At 44.3% G+C, this 20,716-nt stretch overlaps 1 protein-coding gene across 8 annotated transcripts in view; it reads right to left on the bottom strand.

Annotated features, from left to right (window-relative positions):
- ST8SIA5 (ST8 alpha-N-acetyl-neuraminide alpha-2,8-sialyltransferase 5) overlaps window positions 1-19,082 on the bottom strand; it is a 95,291-nt gene extending 76,209 nt beyond the window's left edge. For 6 of the 8 annotated variants that reach the window (XM_005586777.5, XM_074022389.1, XM_074022388.1 and 3 more), the window contains exon 1: window positions 18,647-19,082. In XM_005586777.5, coding sequence (XP_005586834.1) covers window positions 18,647-18,777 — 131 coding nt within the window. In that variant the 5' untranslated portion in view covers window positions 18,778-19,082. Of the gene's footprint in view, window positions 1-6,997; window positions 7,142-18,646 lie in introns of all 8 variants that reach the window. The other 2 variants (XM_065533884.2, XM_065533885.2) reach the window with 1 other exon arrangement.
- Window positions 19,083-20,716: the final 1,634 nt, after the last annotated feature.

Here is a 20,716-nt window from a genome sequence, read left to right as displayed (position 1 = left end):
AGCACTTCTAACTTCATGAGTGAGTAAATTATGATAGAAATTAGAAAATAATTGCAATTCAAGATAATGAAAATACCTCTGGTATTTACTAGCTGTATGACCATGAACAAATTACTTAACCTCACTGTGGCTGTTTCCTCAACTATAAAATAAGCATGGTAACAGTATCTATTACTTGTGTTATATGGATTCAGTATGTTAACATATAAAGCACTTGGGCTAGTATCTAGAACATAGTAAATGCAATGCCATTCTGAGTTCTTGTTATCATCATCATCCCCAAATTGAAGGAATTTAATAAAAGAAATATTTAGAGGAAATTTTATAACTTCAAAAGTTTACATTAGAAAATAGAAAGATGGATAATTGAAGATATAAGCACCCAACTTAGAAAGTTAGAAAAATGACAGAATAAAATCAAATCATAAAAATTAATAAGATAGCAAATATCCAAGAGAAAATCAGCAACACCAAAATCTGATCATTTTACAGAGACAATGTAAAAAATAGAAAAAGAAACAAGCAAATGCTGTTAAGAATAAAAAGGGGCAAAATGATGGATATGACAGAGATGAAATACAGCATATTATAAATTTTGCCAATAAACTTGATTTTTTTTAATTCCTAGAAAAATATAATTTACCAAAATTGAAGAAATAGAAAACTTAAATACTCTTACAGTCACTAAAGAAATGGATGAGTAACTTGATTAGTAAGTCTTAATTAGTAAGACTTAATGGATTAGTAAAGTCTTCCCATATGGAAAACATGAGGTGCAGATGGTTATACAGGTGAGGTCTACCAAACATTTAAAGAACAGATGAATCTCAAAAACGTGCATAAGTCATTACACAGAGTTAAGTATTAACATTCTTAACTCATTTGCAAGACTGATTTTAAAACCAGGCAGACAGTACGATAAGAGAAAATTACATGCCAATAGCATTCAAGAAAAGGAACAGATCATCCTAAATAAAAATAACAGCAAACAAAATCTCACATCATATAAAACAAATAATAGACCATAAACAAGCTGGGTTTACCCCTAAAATTATAACTTGAACATCTATTAATGTAACTTACCACATCAAAAGATTAAAGGGGAAAAACTACACACCGTTCAATAGATGCAGAAAAAGTACTTATAAAATTAATATCTAAATACAATTTTTGGCTGGATGCAGTGGCTCACACCTGTAATCCCAGCACTATGGGAGGCTAAGGAGGATGAATCATCTGAGATCAGGAGTTCCAGACCAGCCTGAGCAACATCATGAAATGCCATTTCTACTAAAAACACAAAAAGTAGCTGGGCATGGTGGTGCATGCCTGTAATCCCAGCTTCTTGGGAGGCTGAGGCACGAGAATTGCTTGAATCCAGGAGGCGGAGGTTGCAGTGAGCTGAGATCGAGCCACTGCACTCCAGCCTGGGCGCCAGAGCAAGACTCCATGTCAAAAATAAATAAATAAATAAATAAATAAATAAATAAATAAATAAATAAATAAAATTTTCAAAATAAAAAAAACCAAAACTTTTAACACATTCTACAAATGTATGGAACTTTACCTATTAGAAGATATCTTAAAAAAATAAGCAAACATATTCAATGATGACACTTTTTTAACATTCCCTTTACAATTAGGATTAATCATAGCATATGCAAAAATTAACTAAAAATGGGTCAAAGATCTCAATGGCAGAGCTAAAACTATATAACACTTAGAAAAAAGTTTAAGTGTAAATCTTTGTGATGTTGGATTAGGCAATGGCTCCTTAGATATGACACCTAAAGCACAAGTAATCAACAATAACAACAAAAAGAAAAATTGGACTTCATCAAAATGTAAAACTTCTGTGCTTCAAAGGACCACCAAAAAAGTAAAAAGATATGTTTTGCAAATCATGTACCTGATAAGTGACTTATACTTGAAATAAATAAAGAACTCTTACAATTCAATAAGAAAAAGCAAAATAATCCACTTTAAAAATAGGCAAAGGGACCTCTGTGGGCAGGGCATAGCTGAAAAAAGGCAGCAGAAACTTCTGCAGACTTAAACGTCTCTGTTTGACAACTCTGAAGAGAGCAGTGGTTCTCCCAGCACGGTCTTTGATCTCTGAGAACGGACAGACAGCCTCCTCAAGCAGGTCCCTGACTCCCATGTAGCCTGACTGGGAGACACCTACCAGTATGGGCCGACAGACCCCTCATACAGGCAGGTGCCCCTCTGGGACGAAGCTTCCAGAGAAAGGATCAGGCAGCAATATTTGCTGTTCTGCAGCCTCTGCTGGTGATACCCAGGCAAACAGTGTCTGGAGTGGACCTCCAGCAAACTCCAATAGACCTGCAGCTGAGGGACCCATGAGAAGGAAAACTAACAAACAGATAGGAATAGCATCAACATCAACAAAAGGGACATCTTCACCCATCTGAAGGTCACCAACATCAAAGACCAAAGGTAGATAAAACCACGAAGATGGAGAGAAGCCAGAGCAGAAAAGCTGAAAATTCTAAAAAGCAGAGCGCCTCTTCTCCTCCAAAGGATCATAGCTCCTTGCCAGCAACAGAACAAAGCTGGATGGAGAATGACTTCGATGAGTTGACAGAAGTAGGCTTCAGAAGGTTGGTAATAACAAACTTCTCCAAGCTAAAGGAGCATGTTCTAACCCAACGCAAGGAAGCTAAAACCTTGAAAAAAGGTTAGACAAATGGCTAACTAGAATAAACAGTGTAGAGAGATCTTAAATGACCTGATGGAGCTGAAAACCATGGTACGAGAACTTCGTGACACATGCACAAACTTCAATAGTCAATTCGATCAAGTGGAGGAAAAGGTATCAGTGATTGAAGATCAAATTAATGAAATAAAGCGAGAAGACAAGTTTAGAGAAAAAAGAGTAAAAAGAAATGAACAAAGCCTCCAAGAAATATGGGACTATGTGAAAAGACCAAATCTACGTCTGACTGGTGTACCTGAAAGTGAGGGGGAGAATGGAACCAAGCTGGAAAATACTCTGCAGTATATTATGCAGGAGAACTTCCCCAACCTAGCAAGGCAGGCCAACATTCAAATTCAGGAAATACAGAGAACACCAAAGAGATACTCCTCGAGAAGAGCAACCCCAAGACACATAATTGTCAGATTCACCAAGGTTGAAATGAAGGGAAAAAGGTGAAGGGCAGCCAGAGAGAAAGGTCAGGTTACCCACAAAGGGAAGCCCATCAGACTAACAGCAGACCTCTCAGTAGAAACCCTACAAGCAAGCCAGAAGAGAGTTGGGGCCAATATTCAACATTCTTAAAGAAAAGAATTTTCAATCCAGAATTTCATATCCAGCCAAACTAAGCTTCATAAGTGAAGGAGAAATAAAATCCTTTGCAGACAAGCAAATGCTGAGAGATTTTGTCACCACCAGGCCTGCCTTACAAGAGCTCCTGAAGGGAGCACTGAACATGGAAAGAAACAACTGGTACCAGTCACTGCAAAAACATGCCAAATTGTAAAGACCACTGATTCTAGGAAGCAACTGCATCAATTAACAGGCAAAATAACCACCTAACATCATAATGACAGGATCACATTGACACATAACAATATTAACCTTAAATGTAAATGGACTAAATGTGCCAATTAAAAGACATAGACTGGCAAATTGGATAGAGTCAAGACCCATCAGTGTGCTGTATTCAGGAGACCCATCTCACATGCAGAAACACACATAGGCTCAAAATAAAGGGATGAAGGAAGATCTACCAAGCAAATAGAAAGAAAAAAAAAAAAAAAAAGGCAGGGGTTGCAATTCTAGTTTCTGATAAAACAGACTTTAAACCATCAAAGATCAAAAGAGACAAAGAAGGCCATTACATAATGGTAAAGGGATCAATTCAACAAGAAGAGCTAACTATCCTAAATATATATGCACCCAATACAGGAGCACCCAGATTCATAAAGCAAGTCCTTAGAGACCTACAAAGAGACTTAGACTCCCACACAATAATAATGGGAGACTTTAACACCCCACTGTCAATATTAGACAAATCAACAAGACAGAAGGTTAACAAGGATATCCAGGAATTGAACTCAGCTCTGCACCAAGCAGACCTAATAGACATCCACAGAACTCTCCACCCCAAATCAACAGAATATACATTTTTCTCAGCACCACATTGCACTTATTCTAAAATTGACCACATAGTTGAAAGTAAAGTACTCCTCAGCAAATGTAAAAGAACAGAAATCACAACCGTCTCTCAGACTGCAGTGCAATCAAATTAGAACTCAGGATTAAGAAACTCACCCAAAACTGTACAACTACATGGAAACTGAACAATCTGCACCTGAATTATGACTGGGTAAATAATGAAAAGAAGGCAGAAATAAAGATGTTCTTTGAAACCAATGAGAACAAAGACACAATGTAACAGAATCTCTGGGATACATTTAAAGCAAAGTGTAGAAGGAAATTTATAGCACTAAATACCTACAAGAGACAACAGGAAAGATATAAAATTGACACCCTAACATCACAATTAAAAGAACTAGAGAAGTAAGAGCAAACACATTCAAAAGCTAGCAGAAGGCAAGAAATAACTAAGATCAGAGCAGAACTGAAGGAGACAGAGACATAAAAAACCCTTCAAAAAATCAATGAATCCAGGAGCTGGTTTTTTGAAAAGATCAACAAAATTGATAGACAGCTAGCAAGACTAATAAAGAAAAAAAGAGAGAAGAATCAAATAGATGCAACAAAAAATGATAAAGGGGATATCATCACCAATCCCACAGAAATACAAACTACCATCAGACAATACTATAAATACCTCTACGCAAATAAACTAGAAAATCTAGAAGAAATGAAAAAATTCCTGGACACATACACCCTCCCAAGACTAAACCAGGAAGAAGCTGAATCTCTGAATAGACCAATAACAGGCTCTGAAATTGAGGAAATAATTAATAGCCTACCAACCAAAAAAAGTCCAGGACCAGACAGATTCACAGCCAAATTCTTCCAGAGGTAGAAGGGGAAGCTGGTACCATTCCTTCTGAAACTACTCCAATCAATAGAAAAAGAGAGAATCCTCCCTAACTCATTTTATGAGGCCAGCATCATCCTGATAGAGACAAGCCTGGCAGAGACACAACAAAAAAAGAGAATTTTAGACCAATATCCCTGATGAACATCGATGCAAAAATCCTCAATAAAATACTGGCAAACCAAATCCAGCAGCACATCAAAAAGCTTATCCACTGTGATCAAGTGGGCATCATCCCTGGGATGCAAGGCTGGTTCAACATATGCAAATCAATAAACATAATCCATCACATAAACAGAAGCAAAGACAAATCCCACATGATTATCTCAATAGATGCAGAAAAGGCCTTTGACAAAATTCAACAGCTTTTCATGCTAAAAATTCTCAATAAACCAGGTATTGATGGAACGTATCTCACAATAATAAGAGCTATTTATGACAAACCCACAGCCAATATCATACTGAATGGGCAAAAACTGGAAGCATTGTTGGGGGCAAGCCTCCCAAAATCTGGCCATAAACTGGCCCCAAAACTGGCCATAAATAAAATCTCTGCACTGTGATATGCCCATATTGGCCCTAAAGCCCAAGCTGGAAGGCTGTGGGTTTACAGGAATGAGGGCAAGGAACACCTGGCCCGCCCAGGGTGGAAAACTGCTTAAAAGCATTCTTAAGCCACAAACAATTAGCATGAGTGATCTGTGTCTTAAGGGCATGTTCCTGCTGCAGTTAATTCGGCCATTCCCTTCGTTTCCCACAAAGGATACTTTTAGTTAACTTAATATCAGTAGAAACAATGCTAATGACTGGTTTGCTGTTAATCAATATGTGGGTAAATCTCTGTACCGGGCTCTCAGCTCTGAAGGCTGCGAGACCCCTGATTCCCCACTTCACATCTCTATATTTCTGTGTGTGTGTCTTTAATTCCTCTAGCGCCACTGGGTTAGGGTCACCCCAACCGAGCTGGTCTCAGCAAGTGGCACCCAATGTGGGGCTTGAATCCAGGTCGAAGGGTCGCTGGAGCAACTGTTGGAACAGAAAACTAGCTGGAGGACACTTGAGTACTCTTAAAGCAATCCCCGTGGTGAGTAAGAAGGGTAGCTCAGAAGCATCAGGGTAACAATGGGGCAAGTTTGGGGTCTGGTTCGTTTCACCTTGGAACTTTTTCAAACTGATGAAGAGGAACAAGAGTATAGCGAAGTTAACAGAAGAGGTTACAGAGCATGTTTATTTGCCAGCTGAAGCTAAAGCGGCAAAGGAAGGAGAGGTTCATCCCTACCCTGCTGCACCCCCTTATTATTATTTTGAAGAAAATGACCCCCAGATCTTTCTTTTCCAGAGGACACTGGGCAAAAAGTAGTTGCCACAGTGACTGTTCAAGCAGCGCCTCGAGCAACTGCTCTTAGTTCTATTCAGGCAGGAATTCAGCAAGCTAGATGAGAAGGTGATTTAGAGGCTTGGCAGTTCCCTATTAGAATACACCCCCCAGATCAAGAAGGAAATATTGCAGCTACATTTGAGCCTTTTCCTTTTAAATTACTCAAAGAATTAAAACAAGCTACAAATGAGTATGGACCAGGTTCTCCTTTTGTAATGAGATGGTTAAAGAATGTTACTGTTTCCAGTCGAATGATACCTACTGACTGGGACACTCTTACTCTAGCTTGTCTAACTCCTGCTCAGTTCTTACAATTTAAAACTTGGTGGGTAGATGAAGCTTCCATTCAGGCTGCTGGCAATGCCAAGGCCCAACCTCAAATTAATATAACTGCAGACCAACTTTTGGGGGTTGGCAGCTGGGATGGTTTAGATGCACAACTGGTCACGCAGGATGATGCCATAGAACAGCTTAGAGGAGTATGCATTACAGCTTGGGAAAAAAATCACTTCAGGTGGGGAACAATACCCTTCCTTTAGTGCTATAAAACAGGATTGGACCCAGTTAGAAAAAATCAACGTACTTGTTTAAGAAGATTGCATTGCAGAACAGGCAGAGGTGCTGCACGATTTCTATGGTATCATTATTAATTGGTCCCCTAGGAGGATGTTTAGCTTGAATTGCACCTCTCAGTTTGCGTGCCATGGCCACACTATGTTCAGATTATCTGAAAAAAATGGTCAGATAGTAAAAATGATAAGAAGTATGGCAAAAGTTCCTATTATCTGGAATCATGGCAGTATAGTGGCACCTCAACCTCAAATGATATGGCCCACTCTAGGAGCTAAACATAAAGATTTGTGGAAACTATTAAATGCTCTTAAAAAGATATAAATTTAGGAAAAAATAAAAAAGCATCTAGAAGGACACTCTACAAACTTGTTTTAGAATACAGCAAAATTAAAAGAACAAATATTTAAAGCATCCCAGGCACACCTGACCTTAATGCCAGAAACTGAAGTGCTTAAAGGAGCTGCAGACAAATTAGCAGCTAGTAACCCATTTAAATGGATAAAAACACTTAGCAGCTCTGTGATTTCATTGACAATTGTGCTTTTAATCTATGTTGTTTGTCTTTATATACTCTGCAGATGCGGATCCCGACTCCTGCAAGAAGTAGCTCACTGTGACAAAGCTGCCTTTGCTTTTATCTCTTTGCAAATCAAAGAAGGGAGACATGTTGGGAGCAAGCCTTCCAAAATCTGGCCATAAACTGGCCCCAAAACTGGCCATAAATAAAATCTCAGCAGCACTGTGATATGTCCATAATGGCCCTAACGCCCAAGCTGGAAGGTTGTGGATTCACAGGAGTGAGGGCAAGGAACACCTGGCTCGCCCAGGGTGGAAAACCACTTAAAGGTATTCTTAAGCCATAAACAATTAGGATGAGCAATCTGTGTCTTAAGGGCATGTTCCTGCTACAGTTAATTCGGCCCATCCCTTGGTTTCCCATAAAGGATACTTTTAGTTAATTTAGTATCAGTAGAAACAATGCTAATGACTGGTTTGCTGTTAATCAATATGTGAGTAAATCTCTGTTCGGGGCTCTCAGCTCTGAAGGCTGTGAGACCCCTGATTCCCCACTTCACACCTCTATATTTCTGTGTGTGTGTCTTTAATTCCTCTAGTGCCGCTAGGTTAAGGTCTCCCTGACCGAGCTGGTCTCGGCAAAGCATTCCCTTTGAAAATCAGCACAAGATAAGGATGCCCTCTCTCACCACTCCTGTTCAACATAGTGTTGGAAATTCTGGCCAGGGCATTCAGGCAAGAGAAAGAAATAAAGTGTATTCAATTAGGAAAAGAGGAAGTCAAATTTTCCCGGTTTGCAGATGACATGATTGTATATTTAGAAAACACCATCGTCTCAGCCCAAAATCTCCTTAAGCTGATAAGCAACTTCAGCAAAGTCTCAGGATACAAAATCAATGGGCAAAAATCACAGGCATTCTTATACACCAATAACAGACAAACAGAGAGCCAAATCACGAGTGAACTCCCATTCACGATTGCTTCAAAGAGAATAAAATACCTAGGAATCCAACTTACAAGGGATGTGAAGGACCTCTTCAAGGAGAACTACAAACCACTGTTCAACAAAATAAAAGAGGACACAAACAAATGGAAGAACATTCCATGCTCATGGCTAGGAAGAATCAATATCATGAAAATGGCCATACTGTCCGAAGTAATTTATAGATTCAATGCCATCCCCATCAAGCTACCAAAGACTTTCTTCACAGAATTGGAAAAAACGACTTTAAAGTTCATATGGAACCAAAAAAGAGCCTGCATTGCCAAGGCAATCCTAAGACAAAAGAACAAAGCTGGAGGCACTATGCCACCTGACTTCAAACTATACTACAAGGCTACAGTAACCAAAACAGCATGGTACCAAAACAGATATATAAACCAACGGAACAGAACAGAGGCCTCAGAAATAACACCACACATCTACAACCATCTAATCTTTGACAAACCTGACAAAAACAAGAAATCAGGAAAGGATTCCCTATTTAATAAATCGTGCTGGGAAAACTGGCTAGGCATATGTAGGAAACTGAAACTGGATCCCTTCCTTACACCTTATACAAAAATTAATTCAAGATAGATTAAAGACTTAAATGTTAGGCCTAAAACCATACAACCCCTAGAAGAAAACCTAGGCAATACTATTCAGGACATAGGCATGGGCAAGGACTGCATGACTAAAACACCAAAAGCAATGGCAACAAAAGCCAAAATAGACAAATGGTATCTAATTAAACTAAAGAGCTTCTGCACGGCAAAATAAACTACCATCAGAGTGCACAAGCAACCTACAGAACGGGAGAAAATTTTTGCAATCTACCATCTGACAAAGGGCTAATATCCAGAATCTACAAAGCACTTAAACAAATTTACAAGAAAAAAACAAACAATCCCATCAAAAAGTGGGCAAAGGATATGAACAGACACTTCTCAAAAGAAGACATTTATGCAGCCAACAGGCACATGAAAAAATGCTCATCATCACTGGTCATCAGAGAAATCCAGATCAAGGGCCAGGCGCGGTGGCTCACACCTATAATCCCAGCACTTTGGGAGTCCAAGGCAGGCGGATCATGAGGTCAGGAGATCAAGACCATCCTGGCTAACATGGTGAAACCCCATCTCTACTAAAAATACAAAAAATTAGCCAGGCGTGGCGGCAGGCGCCTGTAGTCCCAGCTACTTGGGAGGCTGAGGCAGGAGAATGGTGTGAACCTGGGAGGCGGAGCTTGTAGTGAGCTGAGAGTATGCCACTGCTCTCCAGCCTGGGCGACACAGCGAGACTCCATCTCAAACAAAAAAAAGAAATCCGGATCAAAACCACAATGAGATACCATCTCACACCAGTTAGAACGGCGATCATTAAAAAGTCAGGAAACAACAGACACTGGAGAGGATGTGGAGAAATAGGAACACTTTTACACTGTTGGTGGGAGTGTAAATTAGTTCAGCCATTGTGGAAGACAGTTTGGTGATTCCTCAAGGATCTAGAACTAGAAATACCATTTGACCCAGCGATCCCATTACTGAGTATATACCCAAAGGATTATAAATCATGCTACTATAAAGACACATGCACACGTATGTTTATTGTGGCACTATTCACAGTAGCAAAGACTTGGAACCAACCCAAATGTCCATCAATGATAGACTGGATTAAGAAATTGTGGCACATATACACCATAGAATACTATGCAGCCATAAAAAAGGATGAATTCATGTCCTTTGCAGGGACATGGATGAAGCTGGAAACCATCATTTTAAGCAAACTATCACAAGGACAGAAAACCAAACACCACATATTCTCACTCATAGGTGGGAATTGATCAGTGAGAACACCTGGATACAGGGCAGGGACCATCACACACTGGGACCTGTCAGGGGGTTAGTGGGGCTGGGGGAGGGATAGCAGTAGGAGAAATACCTAAAGTAAATGATGAGTTGATGGGTGCAGCAAACCAACATGGCACATGTATACCTATGTAACAAACCTGCACGTTGTGCACATGTACCCTAGAACTTAAAAGTATAATTTATAAATAAATAAATAAAAATAAAAATAGGCAACAGGGCTGGGCACGGTGGCTGACTGGGCGTGGTGGCTCATTCCTGTAATCCCAGCACTTTGGGAGGCCGGGAAGGGCAGATCACCTGAGATTAGGAGTTTGAGACCAGCCTGGCCAACATGGTGAAACCCTGTCTCTACTAAAAATACAAAAATTAGCCAGGCATGGTGGTGCATGCCTGTAATCCCAGCTACTCAGGAGGCTGAGGTGGGAGAATCACTTGAAATCGGGAGGCAGAGGTTGCAGTGAGCTGAGATCGCGCCATTGCACTCCAGCCTGGGCAAAACTCGCTCTAAAAAAAAAAAAAAAAAAAAAAAAGGCAAAGAATCTAAATAGATATTTCTCCAAAGAAGATATACAAATAGCTAATAAGCACATAAAAAGATGCTCCACATCATTAGTCATCAGAGAAATGCAAAATCAAAACCACAGTGAGACATCACCTCAAAACCACTGAGATGGCTATAATCCAAAAAAAGATAATAAAAGTGTTGCCAAGGATGTAGAGAAATTGGAACCCTCATACAATGCTGAAGAAAATGTAAAATGATACAGCCACCTCAGAGAACCCCGGCAGTTCATCAAATGGCAAACACAGAATTACTGTATATTTTACTCACAGGTATAAACCCAAGAGAAATGAAAATCTATGTCCACACAAAAACTTAACATAATGGTGAAAACAATTCAAATGTCTATGAGTTGAAGAACAGAGAAACAGAATTTAGTCTATCCATACAATGAAATATTATTCTGCGATAAGAAAAAATGAAGTACTGATACATGATATGACATGGATGAACCTTGAAAACATTCTGCTTAGTGCAAGATGTCAATCACATAGGACAACGTAGCATATGATTCCATTTATATTAAATGCTCAAAATAGGAAAATCTAGAGACAGAAAACAGGTTAGTGTGTTTGTTCATTCCTAGGACCAGGAGGGATGGGGGTCTGGGAAGTGATGGGTAAGGGGTACAGGATTTCTTTTGTAGGGTAATGAAAACGTCCTAAAATTGACTGTGGTGGTGGTGATGTGCAACTGTATGAATATATTAAAAGCCATTTAACTGTACACTTTAAGTGAGTAAATTTTATTTCAATAAAGCTGTCAAAAAAAGAAAGAAGAAAATGGTGAGGACTAAGACGAGGATGTTCACTATGACACTTTTATTGAATATTATGTCGAAGGTCCTAGCCACTACAGTAAAACAAGAACTATATATTAAGGTATAATGGTAGTAATGAAAGAAAGAAAAATGTCTACATAGAAATCCCCAGATAATCCACAGACAAACTATTATCAGTATGTGCATAATCAAAGTTGCTGATTATAAAATTAATACACAAAAAATCAAATTTATTTCTATATACCAGCTATAAACGGTTAGAAAATATAACATTTTTAAAGATAACCTGTACAATAGTAAACATTTTATATAGTTTTTAAATAGTTAAAAACCATGTAGCTAGACATGAATTGTTATGGAATAAATAATTGTTTGTGTCCCCCCAAAATTCCTATGTTGAAATCGAATCCCAAGGCAATGGTATTTGGAGGTGGAGTTTTGGGGTGATGATTAGGTCAGAGAGTGGAGCAGTCACAAATGGGATTGGTGTGCACCTAAGACAAGGCCAGAGACTTAGCTCCCTCTCTTTCATCCCCACATGAGGAAACAAGAAGTCTGCAACCTGCGGGAGGGCCCTCACCAGAACCCAACCATGCTAGCACCTTGATCTTGAACTTTTAGCCTCTTGAACAGTGAGAAACAAACATTTGTTGCTTAAGCTACCCAATCTATGGTAATTTGTTATAGAAGCCCAAACAAAGTAAGACATAAATCTAACAGAAAACATTCAAACTCTTTATGGAGAATTATAAAACTCCACTGAAAGACACGGGAAGACATTCAAGGTCCATGGTTATCTGGTTTTCCTGAGATTAAGTTTAAAAGATGGGCTGAGACCAGATTATTAAAATCTACCATGTCCTTTCTTTCTACTTTTAAATAAACATTGCCCTTTACTGTCCTTTGTTAAAAACACCCGAAGTCATAATACTCTAGGGCTGTGAAGCTTATATGAAGCTTATATGAAGATTTCAGCACTAACAAAGGGGATTGGGGTCAGTGGGGTACTTAAAAGAAGAAAGGACAATTTCCATGCCCCTCATTGTGGAAAATCTTTCTTTTAACACTTTCTGTTCTCAGCATTGACACCTAGAAAGGGTAATCTGCACTCCCTGTCTCTACATTCTCTTTCCCCACTCACTCCCTGCCCACTGAAACAGGATCCTGTCCCCACTCTTCTCTCCCAAACTGTCTTTGCCTCTACTGCCAACCCAGTGGACATCTCAATCCTATCCCACCCGAGCCCTCTTCCTGGCATGCCACAGCTGGCCACTCTCACTCTGACGCCCTCATCCCTTGGTTTCCTTAACACCTCCCTCTCCTCATTCCCTTCCACCTCTCTCCAGCCTTGGTTTCCAGAGCCAGCTGTCCTCTCTCGACCCCTTATAGGTGGAGACATCCTTCAAAGCTCTCCTTTGCACCCAGACCCATTGTCACTTTCCACTCTGCTCTGTCTTTGGTGACTCATTCAATCCCAGTGCTCACACCAGTGTTTTTCTAATTAAGGGTTTCAACCCAATGGATTGTAAAATACACAATAACAAAATTTACCATTTTAACCATTTTTAAGTCTACAGTTGAATGTAATTAAGTACATTCATCTTGCTGTGCTACCATCACCACCATCCATCTCCAATACTTTCTAATCTTTCCAAACTGAAACTCCATACCCATTAAAAGATGACTCCCCATTCCACACCCAGACCCCAGGAACCACCATTCTACTTTCTGTCTTTATGAATTTGACTACTCTAGGTCTCTCATATAATTGGAATCATAGAGTATTTGTCCTTTTGTGCCTGGTTTATTTCACTCAACACAAGGTCTTCAAGGTTCATTCATGTTGTAGCACATTTCAGAACTTCCTTTCTTTTTAAGGCCAATATTCCATTGTATTTTTTAACGAAATAGAATGGATTTATTTTATTTTATTTTATTTTTATTTTATTTTATTTTATTTATGTTTTTGAGACAGAGTCTTGCTCTGTCGCCCAGGCTAGAGTGCAATGGTGCCATCTCGGCTCAATGCAACCTCCACCTCCCAGTTTCAAGTGATTCTTGTGCCTCACCTCCTGAGTAGCTGGGATTACAGGTGCATGCCACCACACCCAGCTAATTTTTATATTTTTAGTAGAGACAGGGTTTCACCATGTTGGTCAGGCTGGCCTCAAACTCCTGACCTCGTGATCCGCCCGCCTAGTCCTCTCAAAGTGCTGGGATTACAGGCGTGAGCCACTGCACATGGCGAATGGATTTTTTAAATGAAGTAAAATAGAAAACATTAGAGTGCATTTCTCGTAATAAGGCCAAGTATTGTTTCGCAAAATGTTTCAGTTGAATGTGTACATAGCTGTGTTCAAGGTCCCCGGCTGTAACATATACCATACTGTGCTTTCCAATCACAAAAGTTTGGAAAACACTGATGTCAGTGGTTGGTGACTCCAAATCTACATTACGAGTCTGGCTCTTCCCTGCGCAGTTCTGGGTAGCTCCACGCACGCACGAGGATCCAGACCCACAGCTGTCACCCTCCCCGCTCCCTCCCCGAGACACGCCCTCCTCAGAGGGTCCCTACTTTCTTCTCAGGAATTGGACCCTTGCCTGCCTCACTCTGCCCCCAGCAATATAGCTCTAACCCCTGAGTCATGCAGATTCACTCAACTCTTGCCAGCACTTGTCAATCCTTGCTCAAACTCGATTTCATTCCCCTTCCTTTCACCTCTGCCTGTGCCTGTGGATCACTCCCCTTTCTTGAAGACCCCTTCAAATGCCTCCATGTACCTTGAAACACAGTGATTTGCTCTGGCTCCCTCTTCCTTGTTTTTAGAGTCCCTCGTCCATTCCTCTAGGCATGGCTCATGTATCAGTTGCATGCCTTTCTGTCTTCCCAATGACATGGGCTCCTTGGAGACCCAGGACTGTGCCTGACTTGCACACCATTGTATCCTCAGCACTTAAAGAGTAAATCTGCATGAAGTATTTGTTCAATCAATCAAAAACAGACATGGAGAACCCAAGAGCATCAAGGGGAATGTTCACAACTTTGTTTCTTGTCTTTTTCTCCTCATTCACATAGTGCATGTTTTCTCCATTAGAGACACTGAGCCCACTAAGCCCCCTGCACTGCCCCGCCTTCTCCCTTCCTGACCAAGGTAGGTGCTGCAAATGGACCCCCAGAGTTCTGACTGCTCTCAGTAGGGTCCTCCCAAAAGCTCCCGTTGCAGAGCACAGGGAGCACCCAGGGTCCAAAGAAGTAAGCACACATCGACTCACAGCCCCGCTGCCATTTGCTGTGGGCTGTCACTGAATTCTCCCTGGAAAAGCCTGCCATTGCTGTATCCCTGAACTCTTTGTGAGGTGGCATTGCACCAGCTCAGCACAGAAGCAAACAATGGCAGCCTTCAGGAATCCCCTGCCTCTGAAGTGGACCTGCTCCCTGTAACAAGTTCTTCTCCCTTTCACTGGGCTATGACAGTACCTCCACCTCCCAGCCTTTCCACCTCTTTTCCTGTAGAAGGCCCAGCTAATGTCCTTCCTAGGGACTTTTATCCTGCCATTACCCTACTCGAGGGCCAAACACTGCTCCCAATGGCCCAATGAACCAAATGCAAATTGTTCTTCTCAATCTTCAAAACACTTTGCTGAGGCTAGTGACCCACTGTTACATCTGCCCCCTTCATCCCTTCCTTCCCTCACATCAGTTGTATCCATTTCTTCATTGTGTCTCTTCCAGTTACAATCCCTGTGTACACACACATAGTCCTACCTTCAATTATTTATTCATTATCCAATATTTATTGAGAACTTCTTACGTGCTGGACACATTTGGTGTTCACAGTGCAGCTGGGAACAAAACAGAGCAAATTGGCTGGGCGCAGTGGCTCACGCCTGTAATCCCAGCATTTTGGGAGGCCGAGGCAGGTGGATCACGAGGTCAGGAAATCCAGACCATCATGGCTAACAAGATGAAACCCTGTCTCTACTAAAAAAATACAAATAAATTAGCCGGGCGTGGTGGCGGGCGCCTGTAGTCCCAGCTACTGGCAAGACTGAGGCAGGAGAATGGCGTGAACCAGGGAGGCGGAGCTTGCAGTAAGCGGAAATCACTGCAATCCAGCCTGGGTGACACAGAGAAACTCCGTCTCAAAAACAAAAACAAAAAAAAAAGAGCAAATCCCCACCTCATGGAGCTTTCGGTCTGGAGCAGAGTTTCTCAACCTCAGCTACTACTGAGGTTTGGGGCTGGAAAATTCTTTGTTGTGGGGGGCAAACTATGCATTATAGGATCTCTACAACATCTTTGGTCTCATCCCAGTGCATGCAGCAGCACTCTCCTCTCCCCAGTGTGAACACCACAGAAGTCTCCAAACATTGCTGTGGAGAATAGGGAATTGAGAACCACTGGTCTAGAGCAGCAGGAGGAGCTTGTTGCAGCTTGCAGATTGCCTGGGGAGCTTGCTACAAAGGCAGGTTAGTAGATCCCTCCCCCAGACAGTCAGATTCAGGGCCTCAGGAGTCTGCATTTCAGTGGGCCTCCAGTTGGTTCTGATTCAGGCCCTCCGAGATCCTCTGCTTGAAGAACACTGGTTAAGTGTTTGTAGACAGGAGACAGGCTGCTGATAATCACATCAGGGCAGTTCATTACAATCATTATATATGGAGGAAACAAGATAGGTGAGCAGGTGCTAGGGGTGACACTGATGTGGCAGCCACACCCAATTCAAGATCAGGACTAATCAATGATTAAGTCAAGTGCTGCAGTGTAGGTAGGGCCAGGTGTGGGAGAGACGGGAGGAAATTGTGACACACATGCATCTCTGCATCTTTGTTCCTGCCCACTTTTTGGATGTGCATGCCCCCTGCCCCCACCCTCAAATCTTACCCTTCCTTCAAGGCCCACTCAAGTTCAACTTCCTCTGGGCACAGTCTTGCCTAACTTCTCCAGCCTATCAGTGCCTCTCTTCTCAGACAGTTTAACATTCACTTTCTATTTCATTTGTGGCTATTTTGTTGCCCCAAATAGACTTCGAGTCCTCTGAGCACCAAGACCACATCATCTCCTTCTTTACAGACCCTTATCTAGAGGCACGCTTCCAGGATCAGGCCTATACAGGTTTTGCTTGGTTGATTGGGTTGAGTCTCTAGAATGAGGCCTGCAAGATAGCATCTATGCAATTTAGGGGGTCAGGGTCTCTGTGAGGGGGGAAGGGAAGCACCTTGTGTGCCTGCTGAACTCTTGGCAGCTAGCCCACCCACCCAAGACCAGGGAGGACTTGCCAGAGCAAGCAGGTAGTAGTTTGGTTGGCATTGCCATAGGCGGTTGTACTTTCCCCCCGTTGACAGGGCAGAAGGAATCCCAGCAGCCCCAGCAACTTTGGGGAGGTGCCGGCAGAGGGCAGGAATCCAGAGCTGCCCTGCTGAAGAGCAAGGGCCAAGATGGCCCCAGCCAATCGGCCTGCAGGGCTGCAGCAAGCCGTGGGGGACCCAGTTGTCCTTGCATAGGATCATCTCAGGGGCAGCAGTAACCGAAAGAAGAGGCAGGCCCAATCAGATCCAAGAAGCCAGGAGGCTCCGAAGATGGCCTTTAAAGCCACCAGTGCCAGACAGCACTCAGGAGCTGCCACCAACCAGGGAACGCTCCCTGGGAAGGTTCGGAGTCAGCCACTGGCTGTAAACAAATGTTCAGAACAAGGTGCCTCATTACTCCCCAGCTCTGGGGGAGTTACAAGGAGGGGAAACAGCCTAAGTGCTCAGCTTTTCCACTGTAGAGCCACACCCAGCAGCGATCCTCACCTTCCCATCCTCGTGGGCATCCCAGATTGGGAGCACCCATACCTGATGTAGAACCCAAAGGATGAGAAGAGGGCTGTTTTGTTATGGGGAAGTTTAGAGAAGAAGGTGGGATGCTTACTTAGCTAGAGAGACATTTATTTTCCTGTCAACCTGGGGGATGGGCGGTGTGAGTAGGGAGGCACTAGCAGCAAAGAAAAAAACACCCCAGCAGCTGGGAGAGAGGGCTCTTTCCAAGAGAGGCTCTGATATGGGTGTATCCTAGAGCAGGAACCTCCCCTAATCCCCCAAACCAGGCAGAGAAACCCCAAGTGTTTCCCTTAAGCCAGAAGAGCCGGCAGAAGGAAGTGGCTGGCATTTCAGTGTATCTTCTGCAAACAGAGAGACTGAGGCTGTGCCCGAATTGAATTTCTGAGTAACACCTCCTGCTGCTCTTTCTCTTGGAGTTTAACTGTGGATTGGGGTGGAGTAGGGGGAGAGCCCAACGAGGGGTTAACTTCTACTGCAGCTCTGACCTTTTGCGCTGAGGATGAGAAAAAAAAAGCCATCTGTTTCAGAAGGAATCACGTTGTTGAGTTTCACAGATCCAGTGGCTATGGGATTATAAGACTTCATTATCACTATCCCTGTCGCTTCGCCACAGCCCACTACCACCCCCACCTAACCCGAAGCTCCTGGAGGGGAAAATGCTTTTTTTTCCCAAGGGTCCTTACGAAAGTTCAGGACTCGCGAGGTAATAAATAAATAAATAAATAAATAAATAAATAATCTATACAATTTTGAGCCCTCCGACCCCAGAGTCCAAACAAATGGCCATAGAACTGTGGGTTTGGAGGACACCCGCTCTGATCCATGCGGTCTCTCCGGTATTAAATGGATTTATCGTCAGCCTGGTTGCCTGGAATTCTATCCTGTCCTTCATTTTTCATAGTGGAACAAAGTTGTCTGGGCCCTCCAGCTAGCGCTGGGCAGGGAGCTGGGAGCAAGGATGCTCTTGGAAACGCGGTGACCCAAGCTTAAGCGGCCATGCTTGGGGCTAGGAGCGGACCCCATGGTCACTCACCCCGGGGCGCTGTGACGGAAGCTGCCGCTGCCACTGGCACCCGGGGGCTTGCCGCCTGGCTCCGTGCATCCCGCCCTCTCTTGGACTTTCTTACCTCTTAATGTAGTTCCTGCCATACAGGATCTGTTGCAGCAAGGTCACCAAGGCGAAGGCGCAGATGAAGATGAAGAGCAAAGTTCGGTTCCCCAGCAAATCCCGGTTGGCCGAGGGGTCCGCGTAGCGCATCCTGGCGACCGGGCGCCGCGGGCGCGGGGTACGGGGCGGCCAGGCAATGACTCGCGGGGTTCCGGGGCCCCGGAGGGCGCGCGGCCGACGTGGCGCCTCACGGTGAGGTCAGGCAGGCGGGGGACTTCGCGGGGCAAAGTTTCTGGCTGGCCCGGCCGGACCTGGGGGCATCCAAGCTTCGCAGGCGCTGGGGCGGCAAGCAGGACAGGGCCAGTGGCAGGGAGCTTTGCCGCGGCCCGGGGCCTTCCCCACCCCCGGGTACCTTTACCTCCAGGCGCCCATGCCCGGCAGCCGCCGATTTCCCCGCGGAGGGGCGACGCCAGGTGCCACGAGCCGGAGGAGGCCCCTCCCGCCGAGGTGGCGGCCAATGGGGAGCGGGGCCCGGGCTCCGTACCCTGTGAGCCCTAGCGCACCGCGCACCGCCCCCTCCAGTCCGGCGCCGGATCGCGGTTGCCCAGCGCGCGGTGCCCTGCCGGGGGCGGGCCACATCTGATCCCCCGGCCCGCAGCGAGGGATCGCGAAGGTGGGCCTTCGGTTCTGCCGATAGGGACGGGGGAGGGAGGGTACAAAACACCCGTGCAGTCTGGCTAATGATAGGCGGGCCGTGGGGAGGGGGAGGGGCGGAGCGGAAAACGCCGGGTTTGAATCTTGGAATTAAAAAGAGGCCAGGGACTGGGCGCGGTGGCTCACTCCTGTAATCCCAGCACTTTGGAAGGCCGAGGCGGGCGGATCACAAGGTCAGGAGTTCGAGACCAGCCTGGCCAAATGGCGAAACCCCGTCTCTACTAAAAATACAAAAAACAAAATTAGCCGGGCGTGGTGGCACGCGCCTGTAGTCCCAGCTACTGCGGAGGCTGAGGCAGAAGAATCGCTTGAACCGGGAGGCGGAGGTTGCCGTGAGCCGGGATCGCGCCACTGCACTCCAGCCTGGGCGACAGAGCGAGACTCCGTCTCAAAAATAAATAAATAAATAAATAAATAGAAAAAGAGGGCAGGAAGAGGAAACAGCCGCTGCGGAGCTGGACTTGATAGAAGGGAGCATTTGCGTGCGGCGCGCAGGGCACTGAGTCACCGCCGTGGCCGCGTCCTCGCGCTCTTCTAGCGATTTCTCCGGAGAAAGCGGAGCAAGGTCAGCCGGGCAGCCCTTCAAGGACGGCGCTCGCCGCTCCTGCATGCTGATGGCCTGCGGGGCTGCCTGCCCGCGCCCAGGCGCCCAACTCCTGCAGAAGAAATTCAGGCTGCCCGACCCCGCCACGGGTCTCTTCCCCCTCCCCAGCCGTAACTCGGCGGCCGTTCGTCAAAGACCCTGTTGTCACCGAGACACTGGGACCTTGTCTCATCCTCGAAACCACTCGTAAATCTTAGGTCAGGCAGCCGGCAGCCTTTGGGGACCACAGTCCCCCCAAAGCTTTAGGAAGTCAGTTACTACATCCGGAAAGATTCGTGCTTCAGAATGCAAGTCAGGGAGAATAATCACGGAAACGCAATGCGAACGTCGTGCCTCTTCAGAAATTCTTAGCCTGAAATACCGTCCCCACCCCCCAACCCGGCCAGGCGACAGTCCTGGCATCCTGACACCGCAGAGGCTCCAAGCGCTGGGAGTCGCGTGCCCGCAGCGCTCGCCACTGAGGCCGGTTGGAAGATTCTAGGGTGCCCCTTCCCCGGCTCCAGCAGGCACTCCGGGAGGTTCTAGAGTCAGATCAGGGATTCAACCGGGAACCTGACCGAAACTCAAACCTCAGCACAAGAACTTCGATGGGGGAAGTGCCCAGACTCCAATACCCTCTAGACCCTGGCATTTAGTAGTTTCTTCTTTGAACTGGTAAGATCAAGGAATGCACAGTAAAATCTCATGATAAGGCTACCACCAAGAATTCGGGATTTCTGTTAGTTCATAAGGCAGAAGTGGCCCCTGTGCTATCCATGAAGAGTTTCTGTA

The sequence above is a fragment of the Macaca fascicularis genome, chromosome 18 (genome assembly GCF_037993035.2).
Source record: "Macaca fascicularis isolate 582-1 chromosome 18, T2T-MFA8v1.1".
Taxonomy (NCBI): domain Eukaryota; kingdom Metazoa; phylum Chordata; class Mammalia; order Primates; family Cercopithecidae; genus Macaca; species Macaca fascicularis.
The sequence above is the reverse complement of the archived record's forward strand: the minus strand, read 5'-3'. Positions and strand labels throughout refer to the sequence as shown.